Source organism: Falco punctatus (assembly GCF_963210335.1).
Source record: "Falco punctatus genome assembly, chromosome: 15".
Taxonomy (NCBI): Eukaryota; Metazoa; Chordata; class Aves; order Falconiformes; family Falconidae; genus Falco; species Falco punctatus.
The window spans coordinates 16044334-16072078 of NC_137595.1; the positions used below are offsets into that span (position 1 = coordinate 16044334).

Here is a 27745-nt window from a genome sequence, read left to right on the forward strand (position 1 = left end):
TTCCACTAAGATTTACTTGACTTTAACATAGTTAAGATTGACTTTACATTGGGGGGGGGGGGGGGGGGGGGAGGGCAGAGAAATTGAGATATTTATGGCCGGGGTTTTAAAAAGATTAATCAACCAAATGCCACTGGGAATTCTGAGCCTACAAAATCCAGCGCTATATACAGAGAGCTGCACTCCACCCTCACCAAATCATGCATTTCAGCACCCTTACTACATGCATAATTTAGTGATATTTTTAACACTCAGTATTTAATATTATAATATTACTTTATTCTGTAATGCTTGTTGACATAAAAATTGCAATGTTCATGTGAGGATTATCAAACTTTCATATACAAAACTTACAAGGTTTCTCATTCACATTTGTCTTGGAATAATTTTAAATCAGCCTGTTTCTATCCAAACGGCTTTGCACAATGAAGTGGCCGTCTGAAAGACAAATAACAGCCATGCGTTAACACAACAGCAGTAAACCTTTAGTTAGCGGCAAGCACCTCGGGTTAGGAACACACCTTCCAGAAGTAATCCCCCACACTGTTACTCCCCAGGGGCAAATGGAAACTTGAACGAGGTCTCCTAAGAGATGCTTTTACAATCACAGCACAAAAGCACAGGTGAAAGGCAATTTTTCCTGCAGGCGCATCTCCCAAGAAAAAATAATTCCTCCTTCATCTTGGGAACACAGATAAGACTTTTAGATAACCTAAAATAGAAATTATTTGCGGCTATTTAAGCAAGAAAAATATATTGCTCCTACCTAACATCTAGCTGTTACAACTAGAAGCCAGAAGCGTTTTCACTACAATGAAATTTCAAGTCAAAATTGGAATGTTTCAACTTGACAAATATAAAAAGAAATAGGGCAAAAACCCACCCACCTGGGTTTTTAATGATGTTTTAGGTAACTCAGTTTGACACTTTAAAATACAGAATTTAGTTTGTGCTGCATCCTTCACAACAAGGAAGACAGGCCACACAGGGTATAAAAAATGAGGTTATCTGCTCTGCTGCTACAGACAGGACCTGGGTGCTGTTACCGTCTGATGTACGGTCTAAATTGAACTGTCCTACAAGAACTTGGTTATTGGTACAAAAGGCAATGCTGACCCTTACCCCTCAATACAAATCTCCACACAAGAACTGGGGTCAGCTCTTCCAACTAGGCTGCTGTTTTATGTGGAGCAGCACGGAGTGGAGTCCCTGGCAGAGGTCAGTGCCTGGTCTGTGGAGGGGTCCCCTCTTGGGGATGACCTGGGCAGCAGGCAAAAGCAACCTGTAATACCCAGGGTCCACCTTATGGATGCAAGAATAAAGATGTTGCAACTCAGATACTATAGGGGTGAAGACCATGCAAAAAAGACACAGGAAAAGATGCCAACACGATGGAACGTGCAGCCGGTGGAGTCACAGCAAGATTCTCCTATGAATCATTGAATGCAATATTCCTGAGGTCTGCAACATTGTCTATTTGAAATAATGTCTATTTGAAAAGTGAATATACAAATAAAGTAACAAAATAGCACCAAGGTGGATTTAATTGACATATAACTGAAGAGACACTTTGTTCAGGTAGAAAAATTTCCAAAGTAATATCCTCAATGTGGAAAACTGCACACAGTTCAATAAAACCAAAAGGTGTATTTTTACTGAGATGAAATGTGTAGTCAATAGCCTCATCTTAAGAGTCTTTTCTGGGGTGGGGAGAGGGGGGAAAAAAGAAACTTTTTCATCTCTGGCATTTGTCATAGAACCAGTTTAAACATAATAAATGGTTTTCCTGCAGGCAGAGACTCCTGCAGTTATACCATCCACAAACTAATTGACCCTGCTCCAGACTCCAAAAATAACAGAATCCTTGGGTAAAATGCAAAAATAATTCTGTAACTGTAACATTATCATTCATAAAGAAAAGTTCACGTATACAGTAACTGTATTTCAGATATTTCTTTCTTGTCATAAGCTCTGGCTCACAGGCACTGGAAGTCTACAAAGCAGCATTACCAGCAGGAACCAAGTCTCACACTCCTGGGGAATTCAGAGAAACGGGGTTTCTGAAACTCTCTCTTCCTCTTTAGATACGACGCAATATTCTCAGAGACTACCCACTAATCTATGCAGCTGGGAAAGTAGTGAGCAGAGAAGCATAATGAATAAATAACTCTCTTCAACTTCTTCCATGCTTTCAACAGAGATAAAAATCTTTCTAGACTTCAGTTTCTCAGTAAAAAAATGCAGGTTTTTTTGAAGAGTTGTTAGGATAAAAATTGATTTCTGGATTATATTTCAGTCTTTGTTGGGAACAGGAAAAATCTGATCAGTACAGCAGTATTACTGCTAGTTAAAATAACAGTCCAAATGTTAAACTTATCCCAAATACAGGCTCAGCGACTCGTTTGGAGTGACTCGACCTGATGCATGTGAACATAGAGATGCCATCAGCTCAGCTCACTCAACATCCATTGAACAAACACTTAATACATCTCCCAGCTGTTCTTTAGAAAAAAGATCATAGTCAAAGCCTCCTAGTAAAAAAGATAAATATCTAGATAACTTCTTACTTAAATGCCTGTCATCAGCTCTCTCAGTTTTCTACTCTACTCCCGTGGAAGCCAAGGGGAATTTGCTATTGCCACCAAGATGAGGCTTTGCCCAGGCCGAGTGCTTGGGAGCTGCCAGCCCACACGCTCACTCTCCGCTCCCTGTAGTTTATGCAGAAGACAAGCACATTATTGAGCTCAATATTAGCAAAAAAACCTTCCCAGCTAAAAAAGTTTATTAGGACTTCACATGGCCATTACATGAATTTTTTGGATAAAGTTTAATTTCCCCCATTTTTATATTATGCAGATTATAGTCTGTGTAGATCTTAAACGATGATAAACAAAGACCAATAATAATTTATACAACTATACTAATTAAAATTATATGCCATCTGATTTCTGTCCATACTAAAGGGTTAAAAAATGCATAGATGTGGTGCTTAGGGACACAGTTTAGTGGACTTGGCATTGTTTGGTTTATGGTTGGACTGGATGATCTTTTCCAACCTAAACGATTCCATGACTCCATGATGAGTACTGCTCTGCAAAACCCTAGAATTTTCTATCCATTTTCTTTCCAGGTATATTGCCATTTATTGTTGTTTTTAATCAAGCACGCAAAGTCTTCATCTTACACAGTGCAGCCAAATAAAACCATCATTAACTGGAGGAATTCATTCACTTGGGCGGATCTTCAGCATTAACGTTAGACTAACACTAATTGCCTAATTATCATGAAAGGATCACAAGGAAAAAAATCTGTAACAAAATTTATAATAGCTCATGTTAATAGGAACACTGTTGGAGATAACACTCACGTTTCAGGATTTTATATAGTCTGCAATGTTTATGGACCAGGGAGGGAGGAGAGGATAAGCTGTGCTGCCTCCTATAAGGTTTTTTGCTTGATCCTTCAAAAGATCTAATGCTGCTTCTTGGGTCTCCAGTTTGAGATGTTGTACCCAAATGTTAATCCAACCTTTCTAAAACTACTGCAGTGTTTAGATGCACAGCATAAGTTCATCCAGAGATTTGCCTGGTGAGGACAAGGACGGTCTGCACCTGCCAGCTATTACTCATCTACGACCAGTCTGACTGGGAACTCAGCTCTCCCAGAGCCTTTACACACATTTTCACTATCAAAACCCTATTCAGTGGCTTAAAAAAACAAAACAAAAAAAAAAACAAAACAAAACAAAACAAAAAAAAAACACCAAAAAAAACCCCACAAACATAAATACCTTTGCTCAAGTTTTGGAAACCCTAACCCAAAACAAAACCAGGACTTCACTTTGGCAGAGTGAGCTGATACAGTGCTGATGAGTAAAGGGTGGGATGTGAAGTGTGAGGAGCAAAATCACAGGCGGATACTCATGCTTGGAAAGGCTGGAAAGCCAAGGTGGAAGAGGACCATCCCAGGGGACTCTCAGGACCACAGTCAGAGCATCCCCATTTCAGACCAAAAACAACTACACCTGAACTACCGAGTTCAAAGTACTCAAGGTTAATTTTCACAAGTAACTACCATGATTTAAAGTGAATAATTTGATCATTGGAGATGTTCTGAAGTTAAGGAGCTACCCAACATCCATTACTTTTACTACGGTGTAGGAAACACAGTGCCTGAAGCTAAAATAATTTTTCTCCACAGCAGCTGGAGTTCAGGGCAGAAAGGCTCGTTACTGATGTGCTTCCATCATTCTGGACTACTTCCAATTTTCAGCTCCTGCTCCAGTACCTTCATTCACACTGAATTACTGACAACTGCAGGATAATTAGTCCATCATTGCTTGGAGAAACTAGAAGGTTTTCTATATTTCTTTCCAATCACTTAAGCTGGCATACAGTAGTACCTTATACCACAATTTTGCACTTTACTCTTATTAAGGTCTTTCACCTCCTGTTTTTTAACATTGAGATACTGAGCAATTCCTCGGCTTCATTCTGAAATAAAAGTTACACCACAGTTGAGCTGATGCCTTCCAGCCAACCTCTGCCAAATACAATTTGCTTAAAAACCTAAACCTATCTAGCTGAGGTTGGATATGAAACTTGCGGCAAAAGCTGCTTTATAAATAAACCTTGTACTCTTGCACTTGGGGGGTGGGGGGGGAAATTTCACACAGGAACCAGAGAAAACCTGTTTCTCCACATAGCCAGAGGAGACACTCCACTGTATCAATACACTTATCCAAAAGGTTCTGCCAATTAAAGCCAAATAACTCCTTACAAATGGAGCAGCAGTTTAGCTGGGTTTGAGTAGGCAGCATGTGACTCTCTGCTTTCAGCTCCTGACAATGTGACAGACGTAAGAGGCAGACGTTGAGTAAGAACCCACTGCCTCCACAACACGCTGAGGGCCAAGCTTCAACTCCCTTGTAATGCCACTAGGATTCCCAACCAGAGTACAATGGGTTGGAGTTTTTTCTCCTTGAACGTACTTATAGCCACGTTAGAATTATTCTGGTGGCCATCAACTGCGGTCTTGTGATGGAGGAAACCCTCCATTAGGCTTCTTTCAAAAGCTGCATTTGGACTGTTTTAGCGAAAACTGCAGGTTTTAAACCACAGATCTATCTTAACACGGTCAGGAAGTTCTGAATGTGTTTAGAAGTCTTTCAGAATATTTATCATATGCACAAGGTATTCTTTTTGATGCCGTGAATTGTAAAGAAAAATCAGAACTCCCTCACACATGCTAATCCTACCTGTGAAACCACCTTTGTTTTACCTAAAGCACTGGTCATTAAAATACCGCAAGGATGGCAATCACATGAACTAGTACAGACAGACTTAAAGTGAGGGCAATAACAACACCCGGTACTTACTAGGGTTACATTTTCATAAAAAAATATTGAAATTTCCATATAAATACAATTAACTTCTTAGACATCAAGGAAATTGTTTCCAATCAAAATCATTCTCAAATAATTACACCTCACTAGTGACCATCCCTGGCATATATTCCAGGTATTTGGTGCCTCTCAATATTTGACCTTTAATAAAGATGAGCTCTTGGTGTGCCCTGAAAGCTGTATTGGAAAACATATTAACAGTGATGCAAATAGGAAATAAATCCCATATTCTCTAAGGTTTAAAAGAGAAAAAGGGAAGAAAGCCAGTTTTAAAAGCAAGCAAACTGAAAAACACTTGAAAATTTAGGAGTTAGGATGGAGAAAATTAAAACTGCCTTTCATAAAGTAATTTTTAATGAAAATTCCAGAGTCATTTAATTTTCTACAAATCCTGACACTATAACAACTGGTTGTTTAAAAAAAAATACCAACAAAAAAAACAAACAAAAAAACCCTAACAACAACAATTCAAAGCACACCATTCAATTGCACATGCTAATTTATAAAGCTCCAGGTGATCATCACCAGTTCACTTCAGATCCTTACTAAACACTCAGCGTGTTAGATGGAGAGTGCTTTTGTCCTGCCTACTATCAAGTAAAAAGCATAGTTATTTGTTATCATTAGAGGCCTGGCAGAGATGCTTTGAGAGGCTCTTTTCTGTTGATGGAAGCCAATTTGTTAGAAAGAAGGGAAATCTGGGTTCTTGAAGTTCATTGAGATTTTTAAGTAGGCATCTATCTCACTAACTGATGTATTTACAAAATGAGTTCATTAATCTATCATGTATAATTAGTCTGTTGTGTGACTACAGAAAGGAAACAGGATAGCAAGGACAGGAGCACCAGAAGCTTGATGACAAGCTAGTAGTTGCTTTGCCTTCAGAAGTCTCTGGAGAGCGCACACCACCAGCTCTCCTCCCAGAGAAGGGAGTAAAAAGCCTGGAGGTGACCCTGAGGAATAACTCCCATGTTGGTCTAGTTGAAAGTAGGCCAGACTACACGTGTATTTTGGGATGGTGGTGGGTGACTACGCATGAGCGTACGCGCTGAAGAGACCCTGTTTCCCAGGAATGACATCTGAGTCCCAGGGAGAACTGAAGAGATGAGAACCTGCTGACTAGAGCAGGTTTCCAGCAGTAAGGACCTGGCATTGCTGGCCCCCTGGCAGCTCCTCCAGCCCATGACGTGGAGATGTGTGGTACTAGGGGACTATGCAGACCAGAGGCAAGTCACACCAGGCAACACAGAGCATGCATGGGGCAACGCTGGTGGAAAGAGGGCAGAGAGCCTCTATGCGATATGAACTAACCTGCTGCCAACCTGGGGGGCCAGCAAGCAGGGGACCGCTACCCATCACAGCCTGTGGCATCACCCCTGCAGACCCACAGCACTAATCAAGTCTTCTCAAGGGCTACAGTAAATAATTAACTTCTGAATTCAGAGAGGAAAATGGAGATGAGCACAAAGGACACCAAAGCTGCAGATCTGGGTCAGCCTCTTGCACTGTGACACACTGAAAAGGAACGACTCTTCTGCATGAGCCCAGCATACAGCACACCTCCTCGCCAACAGGTTCTGCTGGGTGCTGAGCTCAACTGCCTCCTTCCCATGACAAGCAAGTTTGCACAGTGTGATTTTCGATCTGCCAGTCCTTCATTCTGGTCCCAACAAATTTAAAAAAAAAAAAAAAGCAGAAAACATACCAACAGCAAAGACCAAGCTATAATTGAAAAACTGACAACTTCCCAAATCAGACGTGACTGTGACGCCAATCAGGAGAGGAAGAAACAGTAATTCATCCTGGCACGCTAATTAATTATCACACAGATTGCTTATTGATTTTCTTGTGTTCACTCTGACAATTTACAAAGTACACTCATTTCATGCAAACTTCTCATAGAATGGCAGATGCTAGCAGATCAAAAGCAGATGCAAATGCGCAGGTAGGTCAGGTCTCCGCTTCTGCAGAGGGGCAGGGCCAGGGGCAAATCCATCTATCCATCTACAGCACGGAATCTCAGCATCAAGAGGCTCATCTCTAGTCCCACTCATAAAGGCTAAATTTTTCAGTAATGATCTCCCAGTGAAGCGAACCAGCCCTCGCTGATGAAAGTAGTCAAATTGCCAAGGTCATCCCCGAGTCACTTCAGCTCCTTGAAGGCCTCCTGCATTGGACAACAGGCTGAGTTCCCAGCGAAGTTATCTAACAGAATATTTTCTAATTATAGAATTAATTACTGCCACAGAATAAACAGCAGAGGCACGTCAGGCTGGAGGTAATGATTTGTACAATTAGCTCTTTCACTTCAAATACACGTTCTTGAACTGGGAATATCTAATATTAGGACACCCAACTGTCATTATCCCTGGAATATCCTGCCACTAAAACCACCAAATGAAAACTGTTTACACCTTATCTCTAAAACAGTACGAGCGCATGCCATTTAAGTTGCATGATTTTCTTTAACATCTTCTGGGTAGTAAGGAAGCATCCTCACTGCAAAGGTTTTATTTAGTCTCCTTGTTCTGTTTTGATTGTGTAACAAAAACCAGTTTCCAATGCATGATCACAGAGAAACTGCCTGTTCTTAAGCCGTGCCTACAGCAGATGTGTTGTAGTGATCAAGGAAAATTCTTGTGGACAGCATCTTGTTTGCTTGTGCACAGGGAAACAGCTACGGTCTCATTTCCAGCTCTTTGTGCAGCCAGTACAACCATCATCATTACAGTGATAAAAGCAGCCTCTGAAGATGTTTCTGTCTAGTGAAAGACCTGTGGCAGGGGAAGTGCGAACAACCTCAGAAAGGGGCTAGCATATCAAAGGGCTTAATTTTGTAGTCTAAAAAACAATGTGAATGAGCCAGCACAAGCATTTCCAAAGTTGCATATCTTTGAGCACGTCACTGCTTGCTGGATTCAGCTACAATTCAACAAAAGATTAACAAAACCTAAGATCAGGATATCCCCCTGGTCTCTCACCATCCCTTGGAAACTGCCAGCACCCTACACCATGCCACACTTCCCTCCAGATGCTCCAGATTCCCCTTAGGGCCAGGAAAGCCCGTGTCTGGCAGAGCCTGGCACAGGCTGGGGCATCCTGTGATGGGCCATGTTCTGGGTAGCTCATATGAAGGGCTCAAACAGCACCAAAGTAAGGCCATTTCCAGTTTAACACGGAACCTGACCAATCTACAAACCGTTGAGGCCTTTGAGCTACAATAAAACTGTGGATATGTGTGAAAGGCAACAATCTTCTCTGTACAAATGAATCAGTACAGACACATGCAAATTCTAGCCATTCATGCAACAGCTTGCTTCAGAAGTTCCCTTGACAAGCTTATTGTCTCTGATGTTACCTTGCTGGCTGCTATAGGAGGGATGTCTCACCTTTGAATTGCTCACTTAGACTGGCTTGTTGAGGCAACATTCCTATTTAAAGCTTACAGAACACGCACCGCTCTGCTGAGGACACCTGACAGGTATTTACAGCTCTATCTCTGATGCTGATACAACGGCGTCTGTAATGAGTGCAATTATAAAACAGGTTTCTTTTGTCAAAAAACCCCACGTTAGTCAAAGAAACAAACTGTTTTGGGACCAGCACATCTAACAAATTCTGCTTGCTCCTGAATTTATTTCTGGTGGTTGGACTCCCTCATGTTCCAGAAGGAACAAGCTTGAATCAAAGCTTTTCATGTGGCTGGTGCATCCATAACCTCTCTCTCATTCCAGTTCCCAGAAATCCAATTAACAAGCTTGTTCTCCTCCATATCAGCCATTCATACCTGTACCTGGTACTCATTCTCATAAAATTGTAATTGCCTGTAACACCTCTCTTGTCAAAACGGGGCAACAGTTTATAAGTTGTTTGGCACAGGGGAAGACAGAGCAGCGCGCACACACAGAAGGTGATCATATTATCCTCATTTCTTTGAGCAAGCAGGGTAAAAATGATCAAACAAGCTAAAAATACATTAGCTCATACTTTGTGGCTGAGGTGTTCTGCAAGAAAACCAAGTCAAATCCCCCGTGAAGACAGAATATCTTATGTGAAACACTCTGGTGGAGAGCACAAGTTTTTGAGCCCAGCCCAAAGCCCTCAGGAAGAACCTCTCAACAAGTGAAAAATACAGACACGCTCTGAGCCCAAACCACTCAGACCACAGGGAAGTCACCTATTCACTGGAGACAACCTAAAACCCCTGTGATGAGCCAATGCAAACCCTGGTGCCGAGCCCTGAGGAGCTTGCAGCGCAGTGCTAAGCTCCCACAGAGAACCTACAACCGCTGAACTGCTTACTTGCTGCAAGCCTGGGAACAGGACCTTACCCCAAATCACTTCCACAAATGGATTCTCTAGGGCAGAAGAATTAAATCAGATATCCTAAATTAACATACCAATCAACCATCAAAACGGGAATAACTAAGGTCTCCTGTCTCCTTTTTCTTTTAAATTATTTTGGACGCAATGCCCTCGGATGCAAAGATAAGGGTTTCAGGGAGGTTTGAGGTTTACTTGGAGAGAGTGGCTCAGTGCATCTCACAATGGATATCTGGATCAGACCAGTAGGTCTACTTGTGAAAAGCAATGACTATTGGAGTGTGCTTTCCCTGTTCCAGAGGAAAACATAAGTAATCTACTTATTAAATGAAAATCAATTTTAGATGTTCCTTTATTACACTTTATGGTCTGCAAAGTTCCTTTCTTTTCACGCTGTTATGTGAATGGTATGTAATTCCTACACTGGCGATAGATTTTCCTTTAGAAAAGTAGTGAAGGTCTTAACTTTTTAATACAAATTATTCCCCGGGAATCCTTAGCTGCTATTCAAACAGTTTAATTCAAAGAGTTATATCTCTCATTGAGAAAACTTTAACTGACACTAATCAGACCCAGCTATTTTTATTATTAATGTACAACAATGCTAATCTGGTGTGACTGGAGTCTTTAGCCAGAGTATTAAGGGCTGCTTCTCCCTAAAGTGGTATTTAATAATAAAAAATTAACATTTTTGCATAATCTGCTTACATGTGCTGCAACTGCTGAAGATTAGCTCCAGCATTTTACTCTCTTTTCTGATCCTCAGCGCAGACACGCACATGAGCTGATGGGAATCTGGTTTGGTGTGCTTGTCGCAGATGCATCATGCATGACACGATAACACACAGCCCCTGTGACAATCCGTGCACAAGCCTCAGCAGTTACACAATCATAAACCAGCCAACAAGTGACAATTATCACGTCACTTTATATTTTGAAGGATCCAACAAGGCCTGCACATGACAGGTATGATTCTTTCAAACCATGCTGGTTTCACGTCACCTCGCACAGGTCAGGCTGCCAAAATACAGAATCTGGCCTCAGTCCGTAACAGTTTAAGCAGAGGAGGCAGCCAGTCCCGTAGGTAGATGCTTGTACAGAAGGCTGACATAGCAATGCATTGAATTAACCTAGGTATTTATTTTATCACTGACCAAAGCATCACAAATGGGAAACTTTAAACAAACACTCAATACAAATTGCAGTCCAAGCATATGCAAGATCCTGTAGGGGCCCAGCCACAAAACCACTGAATTAGGTTGTGGAATACCCTTATTCATCTTAACTGGGCCTTGTTGCTGAAATATAACCAGACTTCTACAGTATCACCCACTCTAATCAGAAACAAGGCACTCCCTTTGCTGTTGATTTTGACTAGTCAAATGTACGAAGCAGGCAACAGAGCTCTTGTGACGTCTACAGGAAATTATGCTTTTTGTACATGAGTTGTTCGCCCCCTACAAGAAGCCCTGATGTCTCTTTTTGTTTCTGATACCTTTTTAGCAGAGTTCAGAGCCACTCACTTCCAAGGGCAGTGAGCAATGCAGCCACCCGTCGTCCGCCCCCCGAGCCACGGCGAAGCACACAGCGAGTCCTCTCTGCAGCTCTTGGAAACCAGCTGAATTGAAAGACAGACAAATGCATCACAGACCAGAAAGAGATCGTGGTCTCTGACACATGGCTTGACCTCAAATGAACTACATCAAGACCTGTACTACAAAACTATTTAGAAAGCTCCTGGAAACGTATGTTTTCAAGTCTTTTTCCAGATCCTCACTTCAGAGAGGTGCATGCCCTCACCGCAGCACCGCATGCCTGAGGGCTAAGAGAAGCCTCCTTCCCCTGCTCCTTCCCACAGGCTCACTGTGGGTAACGTGGCACAGCTGATGTGGGGAGCTTTCCTCGCCTTGGCATTCCAAAAGAAATTACCATTTTGCAAAATAACCACCTACTCCAGGAAAAAGCAAAACAAAAGAAAAAAAAACCCATGGTAACAGCTTTCCTGTAACAGCAGAGGCAGAGCTGGAGCAGGAGCAGGGCCAGCCAGGGGCTTGGCTCATGCAGAGCCATGTGGGGCAGCTGAGGGATGTCAGGGAGCTACTGGTTCCCCAATGGGAGAAAAATGCAGATCCCAGTCCCCAGTCCCAGCAACTGGCTCACAGGAGTTTCCATGCAGCAGATTAAGCAGCTTGTAAATTCTTTTCTACTTCACCTGAACCCAGTTCTTACCTAGAAATCTTTCTGCCTTGGGTTTGAAGCCCCCTGACCCCCACCCTCTTAATTTCAACCTTTTCCTTTTGGTTTTTGTCCAGCTTTGAAATGTGTTTCATTAATACAGTGCATTTCAGGGAAAAGTTTCTGAGCTAAAACCAAACAAGATTTCAGGTCACTGCATTAACATCGATAGCTTCAAAACAGTAACTGTGCATCAGGTACAGGACAGGATATTTTGCTGTGCTGCTAATACAGAATAATACTATGTCATTACCACAAAACCTCATTCAAGTTTATAGGATAAACCCAATTAATGTCATCCAAAGAGGCATGAGATTTCTATGTATAAAACATTTTGGTATTTATTGGCGCATTGCCAAGTGCTGGACAGCTGGCATCCCCAGCCAGGCAGGGAGCGGCAACTGCATTTGAAGTTGCAGTTTCCCTTCTCCAAGCTAGCTTTTTAAAAAGTGGGGCGAAAGGCCAGATACGCTACATAACCACAAGCAGTTTTCTGAGTTTAATTCAGCTCTGGCTTATACTACCCCAGGATGGTTGAAGGGTTTCGTTATTCCCAGCTGTCCCCCTTGCTGTGCCTTAGTCCCCATGTAAGACCCGCTGAACGTCTGCAAACTACAGCATGAAAAAAAAAGTGATGCTGCCCTACATTTAACAAGTCAGGCTGTAAACTGACATGTCAGAAGCTGTAAATGGTAACTACATTCCTACCTTGCATCTTATAAAGTTAAGGTGAACAGCAGTCCAAATCCTGACCGGGCTCCGAAGCCTACTGTCACTTGAGCTCCTCTGGTCAAGTCCTTTCTGCACAGCATTATTAGCATCCTGTGTAAATGGAGCATGGCATTTCATCTCACATCAACAAGCAGGACAGAGGGAGGAAACACTGGCTTTATGAGAAGAAAGCTTCCCATGCTAATAAGATACAACATTTGAAGCACTTACACTTTTTTATCATATTCTTTCAGCATTAATTTTGTTTAATATGGTGTGACAGTCTCTAATATAATCAGTCTTTCACACCCTACTGGTAACAACTAACACTAATTCAATACGATTCTTATATAGCAGGATGGGTGGAAAACCATTGATGTGGTAAAAGAGCAGCGAGCCTTCTAGTAGACTTTTCAAGGACCAGATTCAGGTCTACTAGCAATTTTCAAATAATGGGATAATGTCTCCTCAAATAGATGAATACATGGCCTGATCAAGACACACCTATGTTTTGGGTTGTTTTTCTTGTGCCAAATAAATGCATCAAGATCCTTTAATAACCTTTTCAAAGGCAGCTCTATTAATTTGAAATTATTTTGATAATTCTTCCCAGTTCTTTTCAACCACCAGAATGGGACATATTGCAGTAACTGCTAGTACTGGATACAACAAATAAACTGCTTCTCTCCACTTGGTATTTTAGCGCCTACATACTCATGCTATTTCTCTTAACCACAGCTCTGCTACATCTTGGGATCACATTTAATAGGTTCTGCAACGTGAGCTGTACACCCTGTTCAGAGCCGCTGCTCCCCAGACGTAGCTCTCCATCCAGTTAAGCACAAGCTACATTCTCATTCCGAGATGCATCACCTCATCTCCAAACTAGTTTAAAAGAAATGAATCCAGTTTACTACGTTGACTGACTTCACATCAATCTTTTATTTATCACTTTGCCAACATCTAATCCTTCTAAAAACTCTATCAGAAGATTTTTTTTACTTTACTTTCACTGAAAAACAAGAGTGGTAGGACAAGCACAGATCTCTGCAGAATATCCCAGCTGATCGTTACGCCCCATTAACTTTTGGTCCATTTGGAGAAAAGCAAAACATTAATACTTTTCTTCATCTCTAAATCATTTCACATAGCCTGTGATCTGAAACCTAGTCCTCCATTAATCTAAAGAATATATTCAAAAGAATTTGAACTTTGCAAATTAATCACAGCGAAGACTCCTCCACTCAGGAAATCACATTGGCAAAGATATCATGTTACATTTAATTCAGTGAATACACTGAAGCAAGAGTTCAGTATTTTATATATATTCGTGGTTTCATCAGAGCAGGATCATTTGTGAAGGTATTGATGTAATATTATTAATCGTGGGAGCATGCAGAGCACCAAATTAATAGGCACAAGTATGCAACACTTCACATTTCTAACACTATCAAAACAATTAGCTGGCGTTGATATCTTATTTAGACAAAACACATGATCATCATCGTAACATTGTTTGTATTCCTTTTGTTTGTTTGTTTGCTTTATGCCATTGCAAAGAAACAGAAAAAAAACCCCACCTAATAGTGGCTATTCTCATAACTTGTTCACAGCTTGGGAAGACAGTAAATACTTATTAGCAATGGGAATAATGTTACTAAAGTAACAGGACCCTTCACTTCAGCAGCTTACAGAATGTTATTTGATTATTTTTTTTGCTGAATAGAGCCCTTGCTGCATGAACAGGATCATTGTTTAGAAATCAACTGGACAAAACTTACATTGTCCGTAATGAGCTTTGGCTCAAATCCTGTGTTGATCTGCTTTAGCCCACAATAAAATTGAGAAAGACAAAGAACTTTTATATCTGTACATGCAACACTGAAGTCAGATTCGAAGCCTCAAGTTCGACTGCTAAATCTGATGTATGCCCCAGTGCTGGGGAGAGATCTACTCGCTGGCACAAACACTGACGAGCTCTTTTTGAAAAGACACTACTGATTTCTGCCATAGATGAAAATGAGCCGTGCCTTGATAATACATTTATTAGGAAAGCTGCGAATCACAGCCATGTTTGCCTTGCTCTTCGGGGAATAAAATCATACAACTATTGTGTTTACTTATGAAATACATACATCTCTGCCTGACAGCAGAGAAAGATATTTCCCCTTTGCCTACCAGCCCCCCCAGCGCAGACAGCATGGCCAGGACTGTATTTTTAAATATTTGCAGTAATTAACCAATTACACTGTCCACATGGCCCTCTATCTGTACATATATGTACATATATATATATACGTAGTTTCCATTCTCAAATCTGACAGGCCATCACTCACTGTGGTCGGTCTTACACTGAAACTTACTTCTCCACATCAGTGCCTTCATGTGAATTTATTTAATTCTACCTTGTACTTTCACCCCCGACAGACAGAGACTTCAATTTGTCTCCATTCCTTGGCCTTGCAGAGCTGTGTATGCCATTTAAAAATTCTTACATGAATTTAACCGATTGTGAGCCATGGCAGAAGAACAACAGGAGGTTCAGATAACTAACTGATCAGGCAGGGGATGGAAGCCAGCAAAACAGAACTATTTTTATTATGAAAGCACACAAACACCATGCAGGCACAGCCCAGCTGTTCTAGATGCTACACAGCTGAGAAACTGAATGCATAACTGTGTTCCTCTGGCGGGATGAAATCTAAACCCATCATAGAGACCTTCAGCACAGGCATATGTGAGGAGGGGGGAAAGAAAAAGCAGAGGTGCAGAGAATGAAATCAGATAGGAAAGCAGCACATACAGACGATCTCGCCAGTCTCCAAACCAGACGTGTCTCCAGGTCCCCTGCTACTAGACAAGGGAAGTCTCTGAGCAATGTCAGATTCTGCATTTTCCTAAATTAACTGCAAAAAGCCAAGTTACATAATTTTTCAGGAGATCCTTTCAATGACACACCTGGGAACCAAGCAGTCCCCTGCTCTAGTCTTCTGGCTCTCTCCTCCAAAGTTATTAGCAGGAGCGAATAGGTTTTTAGGGCAAAAAGCCTTCCATCCCAACACCTGCTTGGCCACAGCACAGGTAGGAGACTCACCCAGCATGACTACCCCTGACGGCCCTGGGAAGTAAAGGAAATAGTATAAACCAGTAGGGAAAAAAATGCCTTTAAAACATTCATTAAGCATAAAAGCCTACAAAAGAAAAGAGCTGAGACTGTCTGGGCATGTTTTTTCACCATAAATTAATGTTAAAATATTGAATGTTCTGAAAAGCAACAAGAAGTTTTCACTCTTGACTTGATTTAACTGAATGTAACAACACATTAGTCACTCGAACACCCACTCTCAGAAATGCTTTTTCACCCTCTGAAAAAAGGTAATGAAAGTTCCATCTTTTCTTTTCTTTTTTTTTTTTTTCATTTGTGCAGTTTCACTTAATTGTAATTTTTATTTGTCAACTCTAATCGGTGGGCTTACCGAGTATCTCTCTTGGTATTCTCCAACATTTGGTCCCTTTTCAAAGAATGTTCCAGTGGCATCCTGAGTTGAAGATGGCCCTTCGAGGGGCATCTACAGAGAAGCGCATCCAGCTTCAGAAGATAGTTACTTTTCTTCACTTCAGTAGGAAACCTCAGACACAATTAAAGGAGGGCAGAACACCATGGTATGCTGGATATGGATTTACACCTGGTCAAGCAGCTGAGAACAGGCACAGGTTGAAATCCGAAGGATTTCAGAACAGATTTTTGCAGCCCAAACAAGCACAACACACCCAGAAGCTCTGGATGGTAGGAAGCCACTCCTGGAAGCACAAAATAAACTTTCTGAGAATACGATATGCTCTGCAACAATAAAGATAAGGGCTCCAAGACAGACACATCTGAAAACAGTGACAGCTTTCACATTTTGGGGTAGCATCTTTACGTTGTCTATTTTAGCAGATGGCTGCATTCCTGAGCCAAGCTGAAGGTAGTAAGCAAAGCCCACTTCTTAAGGCTTACCAAGACTGAAGAGTAGATGTGTAATTAAGGATATAATTTCCCAAATCTTACAAGCCTGAAAAGATGAAATCATCCATAAGCATGGGCAGATTGGCCTTTCCTACCATTTCTAGAAGGCCTATAATTTGCTTGACAAGAAGATCATGTCTTTAGTAAGACTTGTTGAAACAAGCTGGGAGATGAGCAACTGAAAGCAGGTCATCGTGTGAATTACTGACAGCTTGGAAGTCACTACGTAGAGTTTAGCCAGTTGTACCCTTCTGTGCTCTACAGGCAGCAAAGGTCAAACTACAGGGGCCTTGGTCCACCTCTGGCTGGCAACGGCTCCTGGCAGAGCAGGTTTCAGGTACTCCACAGAGGTCTAAGAGGGACTGAGCAGCCCCTAATTCTTCTCCTTGAAACTATTTCTACGTACAAGAGCATGCACAACTGTGTATTAAGGCCCTGGAGCTCAGCCCTCTCCTACAAAGACGCATTTCAAAGCTGTCCCAGCCAGCGGGCAGGCTCCCGCTGGGGTGAGAGGGCTCTGGATGAGGCCCCACAGGAGAAGGGGCATCTTTGCACACAAACAGGGAAGAGCTCTGCAAGGGCTAAAGCCAGGTGGCCTCTGGTGAAGACCTCTTCTGCGTTCATAAACTGGCTTTAAAAGTAGGCATCTCCTGGCACTGCCAAGCAGCAGCTAATGCCAGCAGAGCACGTGTCCGTAAGCGCCGCAGCCTCCAAAAAGTCCATTTGACATCGCCTTCCAAAGCCTGTCTGTCCGTGAGTGTTTACAGCAGGTGGTCTTCAGAATTAACAGAATGAAACATAATGGCCTTCCCACAATGTAGTTACAAATATTTGTTTCACCATTCTAAAAAGTGTTTTCAAGTCACCACCACCAAAATCATAATCTCAGCCTTTAAAGATCAATAAAATATTTACTTCCTTAAGTTAATATATTTTATATGCAGACTGGCAGTGCTTCATTTACAAGAGTTTCATGTGAATATTGATATTTGAACTATATAGACGTAACTTTATTTACTACAGAAGAGTATATTAATACTGATTTATTTAAACACTTAACCAAAGTGGCAGTTCAGTTTAATCAAATGCTGAAGTAACTGGGTTATGTTTGATTTTAAACTTTGAAAACCCAACTCCAAGATTTATCAAGGGCTGAATTTAGCACAATTATCATCATTAAAAATTGATATTATGTAGTGGGGCTACGCCGGCTTCACTGGCACATTGCCAAGTGGCAGACCCTTTAAAAGACTAATTGTCCATGCCTGCGTAATTCCCCGAGCACTCAGCACAGCAGGCCACCAGCTCACGAACGCCAAGTCAAACAGTGCCAAAAGCACCAGGAGGGAAATATTCTTCTATTGCTGAAACGGGGAAACACGCTGCTCTTTCACGGTACAGAACCTGCGTGCACCCCAGACGTTACGGCGATGTCAGCAAGCGCTGTGCCTTCCCTGCTCCTTCCAGTCTTCACCCCAAAGGCCAATTCCTTCCTGACAGGGGGAAGGAGAGGGGCAGCCAAACCCCTGCACTGAAGTGCCGGCAGAGAGATGCGGGGACAACCCATCACTCCAAGCAGCTTGCCCAGTCCCTGGTGCATTTACCAGCTCTGATTGCTGTGGGATACAGCAAGGCTATAGCAAGGGGTGCTCCCGCTGCCTCCCTCCAGGAAAAGCTGCAGCGGTCAGTCATTTAAATACTCCAAGCTCATGCATCTCAGCTTGACTGCTATGGGGTAGGCAAGCTGCTGGGAGCAGCCCCTAGGGCAGGGACCAGCCGGGAGCCAGGCAGCACCACCACCCCCCCCCAAGGTGCATCGCCAGCCCCAGCAGCAGGGTCCAAGCACCCCTGCCCATCCATGTGGATGGCCCCAGGAAAGCCAAAGCATGGCAGAGAGTTGCAGTGCAGCTCAGGATCAGTATCAGGGGTGCCATCTCACTGGGGCTGACCACCTCTCGGCTGCGGGCTGCGTGAGGATGGGAACAGAGCAGATGTGCCACCACCCACACACTCCCCAGGAGGCCAGGAGTTCTCAGGGGAACAGCAGCAAAGTTCCATCACAGAGGGGGGAAAGGGTGGATAAAACGATTCCTGAGAATTTAAAGGAAATACTTCTCAACTAATGATACCACCACTGAAATTTCTGTATTTTTTGCCCTTTGATTTCTGTTTTCCAAATCAGGAAACAGTAAGGAAATCACCTCCATGCTAAGCCCCTACGTTCACCACTGCAGATCCTCTTCCCTGTTGCCTTACAACTCCAAGCCCACACAGATATTTTTGGTATGAAACACCACACCTCGATAGCTGTTAGCTACCCCAAGGAGCAGGTGCCCCCTGTGTGAATTATCAGCCTAAATCCATTATCTTCATGAGGGCCATGGGTGACTCCCCTATGGCCTTGCTGTTGGACACCAGGTCAGGATTTATCCTTACATTTTCAGCGCCGCCAGGGAGACAGTTTGCACTACTCATCTGACAATCCCATACGTAGCACTGAAGACTTCGTGGTCTGTCTCTAATTATCAGCCCTCCTCTTTGCCTCTCCACGGCATGCCCCAAGGGTGAGGACTGAATAATAATCCTCCAGCCCATGACCCATGGGGCACAACGTAGTGCAGAGTCTGCGGTTCAGCATGAGGAGCTGCCAAATTTAAATAAACAAAAGCTCTTGCTGGGAAAGGCTGATACAGACGCACTCACACTTAATTATTTTTAAAATCTTTTCTCAAGAGCGTAGGAACAAGAAAGCAGTGACAGCTGGAGGAAAACCACTACATCTAACTAAACATTCAAAATTATCTTCTGGAAGGAAATCTGTCCCATTGAACTGAATTTTTCTCATGTTAAAAAAAAATAAAATCCTCTTGACAGAAGCAACCGAAATAGAAGACATCTAAAAAAGCTGAAATCCTTCTGACAGCTTGTCAAATTATTCTTCACCAATAAATGATCAGATTATTTGGGTTTGTACAGAGAGGTAAGTTTCTACACCTATATAAGCTAAATGTTCCAGAATATGCATTTTAAGTGATACACTGTCCCAAAATAATTTTTTTCCCAGAATGTCAACATTTTTTGTAAGTGAAAACCTTTGAAAAACATTAGTAAGGACATGTGGAAATTAAAAAATGCCTACTGTCTTAGCTGAAGCTGAACATATCATTTCACAACATCGATTCAAAATGAAACACTCCCTCCCGATCACCCCCTGGAAGCGAGGAGCTGTGTTCACACTGCCGGCCCGGCAAGCACACCCACTGTGGGCACCCATGGCTGCGGTACGAGGGCTGCTGAAGACATGATCTGAAATTACATGGTCACCTCTTGCACCTGTGACTTGAGCTTTGCAGTACTCAGCCACCCCACAGGAGGAACGTGCTGCCAGCTCACCGGTCCCCCTTGCTCAGGACCGTGCTCTGCCAGGGACCAGGGGTGGGGGCACAAAGATTGATGCCGTCTTCTCCATTTCAGAAATACGTAGCCTGGGACTCCCTGAAGTGACAGCTTGATTCAGAGTACCATATTTAACAGATTTTGACAGGCTTATCCTCCACTAACTTAGCCAGGGAATCTGTAACCTTTCTATACATTTGGTCTTCATAACACAGTGGCAATGAGTTACGCAATTTAATTTCACATCTCGTCTAAAACATACTGCTTTTATTTATTTTAAATCTGTTGTCTCAGTCCTCACCAAGTGCCTTCTAGGTTTTGCATCATGGGGAACGATAAATACTTGCTCATGTCACCTTCCCAAGTCAGTTATTCCTAGTGTCAAAGTTACTAGATCTAGAAAAATAATTTAAAGCAAGTAATATTTATAGTTTTTTAGTGTATGAACTACAGATTGCATGCTCATGACAGTGAAGCTAATGAGAATTTTGCTTGAGGAACTACAGATAAGACTACCAGATTTCTTGGCAGAATCAGTTTTGCCTTACTGAAACTTAATTTTAACGAAAAAGCCACATAAGCCCTGGGGAGGTTGTTAGATTGTGACCTGAAGTCCACGATTTTTGCCTACCTTTAATTAAAACTAATTAGCTTTCCTCTTGCAATATGGGTTCCACACCCTACCTTCTTATGAGCTGCCTGTGCTATCCAAGGGCACTGCAAATTTCATGAATCACTGGTATCACAAAACAGATTCCAACTATTAATTTGCAAATGATAATAGTAAGACAAATATGCAAAACGCTTGCTTAAAAATGTGGTCAGCTGAGTCTGTCAAATAGCTGAAGCCAAAAGTTTAAGATTACTTAAATGTTTTTGTAAATCTCATATGACAGTTTTAATGAATTTTTAAAATTGTATACATTTTACTTTCAGTAAGTTTCCTACAGTTTAGGGAACCCACTTCACACTGGCCTGTTTGTACCGGCAAGCTAAATGAGCAATCTTTAGTTATTATTCAGGAAAAATACTTAAAACTTTACGTAGGAAAGGATGATTTCATTTTCCACAAAGTTTCAGTAAAGAAACCTAAACTTACACAAATTTCTTCCTTTATTCTCCTGGCAAACCCAGGACAAAACTGCAACGAGGCTCTGAGATAACCCATTTGCAGAGTTCTCCATTGCTTCTCTTAGCAACACTATCTTGTATTTTATCCAACAGCATCCATCTCCCGCCTGAGACTAACCCAGCAGCGATCCCTCCCAGCCCATCCAGGCCCTCGGTGCTGTACTACCCCAAAGAAATCAGGGTATTTGCACTGTATTTCCCTAACGAAGGCTTGGAGTGGGAGGTGAGGGCTTTGCACACTTCCACTGTGTCAAGGTGAATTTCAGCGCACACAATTAGCCTGACAGTTCACATTTAAGACATATTATTGACCTCGGCAATGCTCGTCTCCCCACAGGAATCATGGCCATTAATGCAGTAACTAAAACGAAGAAGAAGAAGAAAAAAGACTTCTGAAAATCATGCCTCATCTTGTAAACATGAATGGATTTCAGGAGCTTTTAAAGGGTCTAAGTATGAAAGATCAGTTCCAACAGCTTCAAACGATCCAACATAATGCATTTCACAAAAACCTTTCAAGACCTTTTTAAAGTTCCTCCTCTTCCATTGTTATAGCCCATTGCTCTGAGAGCGCTTTTGACATAAAGTCGAAAACTTTTTATGACCACCTATAGAGGCGTTCAAAAGCAAGTAAAATAGCATTCTTTGAAAGCAGTTATCAATGGTGCTCTGCCCCATACAGGCTGGATGTACTCAGTGTGCTCTGCAGGAGTCTTGTTTTGGAGCCAGTTTTATTCCCTAATTCATTTTTTCTCTCTCTCACACACACCCCCAAAGAAAAAGCCAAAAAAACCCCAGAAAACCCAGAGAAATCAGGATGATAAGCCCTCCCAAACATATCTGCACAGCAGAGGATCATCCAACCTCACAGCTGTGAGGGTATGAGCCATGTTGGGGCTGCCCATGTGGCATCGCCACATTCTCTTCCCATCTATGGTTACCAGTCCCCAGCTCCTTCTTCTACCACCCTGCAAGTGTCAGCAGCCACATTTTGGCTTTAAGCACCAGATCGTTGGCAGAAGAGAAGGAAAAGGGCATGGACCAAGCCCAGGGCTCACAGCTGAGTTTACACAGCTCTGACACATGAAACACAACATGTAGGTTCATGGCCTGGGTTATGGATCAGGAGCTCTCTCAAACTCACTGTGCATCTTTGCATCTTTGGACGAATGACTTTGTCTCTCCACATTTGTCTCCCAACATTTCCCCTCTCCATGAGACACTGAGCGCTGATGACCCGTTGTGGAACACTGCAATGCATTAACTTTGAGTGTAACAGTGCCATGTATTAACTTCAAGTATGAAAAGGAAAGTGTAAAATCCTTGCAAATTACTCCTTTTCCCTTGGAAGCGTGAAATTACAGGAATGGGAAATCCTTTCCCAAAATATCTCTGCACTCTGTTTGCTTTAACGATTCAGTCTTTTGACCACCTTATGGTCCCCAAATAAAATAAAAATAAATGGCCTTAAACTAAGTGCTGTGGGCTTTTTGTGCTAAGTTTCAAAATTATTTTAGCTGTTACAAAGAAGGAAATCCCTCCTTAGATGGGGGGATGATTTAAAAAAATGCTGAAAGCACATCGATGATAATGACACAACTGCTCTAATGAACAATTTATGAGGATTATGGAAAGGTACGTGTTCATAGCTCGCTCTTTTTATGTTTATTTCCTGCTCAAGCAGATTCTGAAGTGCCATGATACCTGCAAGCTGCATTCTTACTGGCACTGGAAAACAAGGAAAGCACCAAAATACAGGCAGGTATAGGCATGGTACTAAAACAGCAAGAGAATTTGTTGCACAGTTCATAGTTCCTTGATTTGGCAGCAATCTTGGAACTCTTGGCTCTACTGAACACACACTAACACTACTCACATTGAATGATAATCAACATGCACAAAACTCATTAAATTTGGGTGGGAATTTCAAAAACATTTAATATTTCTTAGAACCAGTCTGCAATGACGCCAGGACCCTGAATACTGCCCAGTCACTTCAAAAGCCAAAGGAGCTGGGCAGTGGAGCACTGCTAAAACTTGTCTTCTTCCTTCCCTAGGCTAAAAATTTTCTACCATCCTACAAAGGCTCAGTCCTGCTTCCAGAAAGTATTTTCAACAACCTGACAATGCAGTAACTCCATAAAAATGCACTCAGCAACAAACAGCTTGCTTACAATTAAACAAAATCTGCTGTAAATGCTTTGCACTCGCATGCAAGAATCTCCCAGTGCTTTACAAACAGCACTGCAGACTGTAACTTCTGTACCCTTTGTTTTGCTTTGTTCTCCTTAGGCATCTATCACCAGGATAGTTAAACATCCAACAGTTACAGAAAACACTCAACAAGTCATAAAAGGGAAAACTGAGATAAGAAAAACCAACAATTTGCTTGAGATCTCATAATAAAGATGAAAAATAAAAATCAGCAAGGCAATACTGTGTGACTAGCTCTGCGAAGCATCTCATGTCGCAGTGCTGCTAAGCAGGGAAACTGCTGGTACCTGCCTCATGCCTCCAGGATGTCTCCACTGCAAGACACGGCAGTAATACAGCTAACAGTCCAAAGCAGATCTGTGTGGCTTTAAAGCGGGTCCTCTTGACTTACTTTTAAAAGTCACCATGTTTTTCCCATTTCCAAGACATAAAACCATAAAACTTCTCTGGGTCAGAGAAGTCCACCCTGCCCATGCTGTTGCCCTGGCTGGGGGAAGCTGCGCAGCCCCAGCCTTGGCACCGAGCAGGACCAGAGCAGCCCCCGGTGCCACAGCCCTGCCCCTCCGATGTCCCACCAGCTCTGTTTGGTCTTTCTCTCCAGCTTAATGCAGCTACACTGAGAGCTCAAGAGCTCAGGTAAGGCATCTTTAAACAGCTGTAACCAAGATGGAGTTGTGAGCTCCTGGGCTGCCCCTCCTGTGAGCTCTCATTCCAGTTGACAGGTCCAGGCAGCCCTTCCTTAGAGCCGTGCTTCATCAGCGCCTTCTCTGCTAGTATCAACTGCAGCCCCTCCGGCAGCAAAACACAACTGCACAAGTGCATCAAAGCACCTCGTTCTGCAAGTAACGGGACACACAAACCTACTGGAAAAAAGAGGGGGAAAAAAATAAAACCCAAAATGTAGAAAACTTTAGAGCTAATGCTTGGAAAAACCAAACAGCCCTGAACTGCATCTTAATAAATCCCACAAAGCTGATGGGAACAGCTCACCGAGTCTTTTAACACTGTCATCAGGGAGAGATTTCCCTGACAGGGGAGGAAACCCTCAGGTTCCAAACAAGCGAATTGACAAGGCCACGTTCTCTGCTGCAGACAGCCAGTTTCTCAGAAAAGGCGCTATAAGAGGTGCTTTATATTTGATGCCAGTGACTTGGCACAGTCTGTGCTCAACTGCCAGCTGACCAGCAGAAAGAGGGGTTTTCTAACCACCTCTCCTGCAGACCCAGACCTTGCTCTTCCCCATGCACGTACCAACATCAAGGGTGAAGCTTCTGCAGCCTGCCTTACTTAGACTGAGGGATACTCTTAAATGGAAGTAGCAACAAGACACCCCTGGCTCAGCGTAAATACCATGAAGGTTTTTAAAAACAGAACAGTGTTTTTCAATTTTTTTTTTAAGTTTCACATTTTTTTTTAGGCTCTAAGCTCTCAATACTTTCCAAGCATAGACTTCCCCGCACAATATATGGAAATGGATCATCGTTCACAGATCCTTTCCCAAGCTGCCTGTAAGATTACCCCATTGTGCTGAAAACAACGGATCAAAAAAGCATCAACTGTCCCTAGCAATCCTGTACGTGCTGAGCATGAGACCCCATGCCTCAGGCCGTGTGGCAGGATGGGGAGACGGCTGGCCGCTGGGATGCGCGGACAGCAGCACCAGAGATGTGTGCCCCCATGAAGGCTCCTCGGTGGCCGTCAGCCCCACAGCCCCACTGCCGTGGCTGCCAGGAGCCAGATGTGCCCCCTCCGCAACATCTGGGCAGCGCCTCCCAGACCCACCCTGGCACAGGATGGGTAAGGCTGACCATGAGGCTGCTCTGTGGCAACCCACAAGGAAAAAGTCCTCATCAGATGGTGGAGCTTGCATGGCACCAACAGTTTAGCTTTCTGTGAAAGGCTACGTGTCAGGGGGCTGGACTGGCACACCTCTCCCCAGCGCTGCCACAGCCCCAGGCTGCCGTTCGCTTCACTCCTCCCTCTTCCCTTCACTTGCAGCAAGATACTTGGCTGATGCTCCTAAATCAAATGGTTCCATTTTAAATGGGGAAGACTGGGAGACTGACGGTGGTTCGTAAGAGGAACGTGCAATTAAAACATTCAGAAATAGCGTTATTAAAAGTGCCTAGGAAATTATTCATATTCATTGACTACTTTGATCATTTAGACTTTGGTCAGCCTTGTGAATATGCACTTGATTTTAACACTACTATCTGTAGTTTTTAAAACTATGGTTTCCTAAATTGCTAAAAATAAATGAAAAGCTTGGAATGAAAAGCTTGTAAATTAAACATACAGCCATCTAACCCTCCCAGCAAATGTATATAATTTAATATAATAGCACTGAAATAGCATTTCCTTCGCTCAAGTTGGTACTTACAAATCTAGATGGGTATAAAGGTTTCATTATCTAAATGATATGCTAACACTTTTTGAATTTCACAAATTATAAGTTAGCGGTAGCTTCTATTGTACTGCAACTCATTTCAGTATGAAATCACCTTGTACAGAAACCAGTAGTGGGATTTTAAATTATTTCTGGGAAACATTATGTATTTCCTAGAGTATGATTAAGTTTAATTTGACGCATTAAAAATAATCGATATTTAATTTTTGCCTACTAATTCATAAGTGTTCTTCCTGGGGGTTTCCCAAAGAACTTTCATTAGGTAACGAGGCAATTCTACCATAAGCACGTTAGTCATTAAAGCAGTTTAACTAGTAAAGAAGCATCTAAATTCCTACTGATCTCAATAGTTATTTCTGTCAAACAGATCTTCCATTGTTCATGTCTACACTACCCTGACTTTTTAATTGCTAACGTACATGCTACTACTAATTGTACAGTACTACTAACCTCTGTACAGTAATAAATAGGTCAAAGCTTCTTTCAGACCTTAAGAGTTTTGGTTCTTATGGTTTAAGCTTAATGAATCATCTACCAGCCACAGCACAGCTTTGTATTACACAACAGACCACAGAAGCAGAGAAGTAATTTCTTTGTCCTAGCATACAAAAAGGCACAACGCTCAGCTCTGCCAGGAGGGAGGCTCTGAATGGGGTCAGGGCCGGGGGGGGCAGCAGGAGGCTGTCAGTATGCCACTTCAGCTGAACTTTGGGTTTTTCAGGTCCTACACCTTGTTCCTTTGCTCTTCCATGGTGGCAGCGAGGGCTCGTGGCTGTGCATGTCTTCTCCCGCTCTGTTACAGGGGCTGACTGGCCATCTTCGCTTCTCACGACAGAAAGAAAATGAGTTTGTTGGACATGAAGGACTCATCCTTGAGAATACCGTTGAGCTAGTACTTCACTTTAAACATGTAACATTTGTGAACCAAGCGTCAGAAGAAAAAGCAGTTAAAAAGCTTCCTTGAGAAGACCAAGGAGAGAAAGAGAAGAAGCAAGAGAAATAGATGCTAAAAGCAACAAGCCTAATAAGGGTACTCCAGCACACGGGCACCTCATCAGAGATGCCCTTCGCAGGGAACTGTCCTACCTGAGCCACACTGGGCTGCAGAGCGCAGGGCTCTACAACTGCGCGCAGTCAGCCACCAGCATCGGGCTGCTGCCAGAACAACTCAGTGGAGTCATTGTTTGCATGGCGCCGGAGCAGCAGTGCTACGTTTAAAAATGTGAGGTACTTTTCAGAGACACATACATTTGCAATTCATGACTTCTTTTCACAGGCCTGGCTGCTTTTCAAAGAGGTTTAAAAACCAGATGTGGAAAATAAGATTGCTAAAATCATTTGGCAACTTAATAAAGGGGTGCTGCATGTTCCCAGGGTAGATTTTCAACAACAGAGCACAACAAACACATGAGAAAATGCTTTCAGGGCAAAGGGGAAAGGCTTTGAAAATTTAGCATTGCAGGAGAATGGAATATAATGTTTCATTTATGTGATTTGGGTTTTCCATAACGTATTTTTGTCTATCTTCATGTAAACAATTTTGAGAAGTTTAAATTCTTATTTTCAGGGGGGGAAGCATCAATCTCAATTGCATGTGATTTCAATTCTAAGTCCTGTTTACATTGTCTTGCTCCTAAATGATTAGGTGTCATAATATACATTCATAGTACTACTATATTCTACTACTATAAGAACAATACGAAAAACAATTATTATTAATATAAAATTAATTTGTAAACTGGGAGTAAAATGGGAACAATGCAAATATCAAGAACAGAAATAAAATAGACAGCACTTTAATGCAAAATCGTACTTGGCCAGGCCACCAGTGCTTCAGGTACCGTGAGATCCACCCTTGATTCAACCGTTTGTCTGGACATGCCATGCCACGTTTCTCTGCCTCTATTAGCCCCAC

At 42.5% G+C, this 27745-nt stretch overlaps 1 protein-coding gene across 9 annotated transcripts in view; it reads right to left on the reverse strand.

The window, feature by feature from the left end:
• IL1RAPL2 (interleukin 1 receptor accessory protein like 2) overlaps nucleotides 1-27745 on the reverse strand; it is a 495600-nt gene that overhangs the window by 242690 nt on the left and 225165 nt on the right. Inside the window, exons 1-2 of one of the 9 annotated variants that reach the window (XM_080365719.1) lie at nucleotides 12671-18471; nucleotides 11223-11345 (exon numbers count right to left, since the gene is read on the reverse strand). The exons of 5 other annotated variants lie outside the window; for them this stretch is intronic. Coding sequence is in view for 3 of the 4 variants with exons in the window: in XM_080365713.1 (XP_080221839.1) it covers nucleotides 11251-11371 (121 nt within the window). In the remaining variant the exon portion in view is untranslated. Of the gene's footprint in view, nucleotides 1-11222; nucleotides 18475-27745 lie in introns of those variants that run through there. 3 more of the 9 variants (XM_080365712.1, XM_080365713.1, XM_080365718.1) reach the window with 3 other exon arrangements.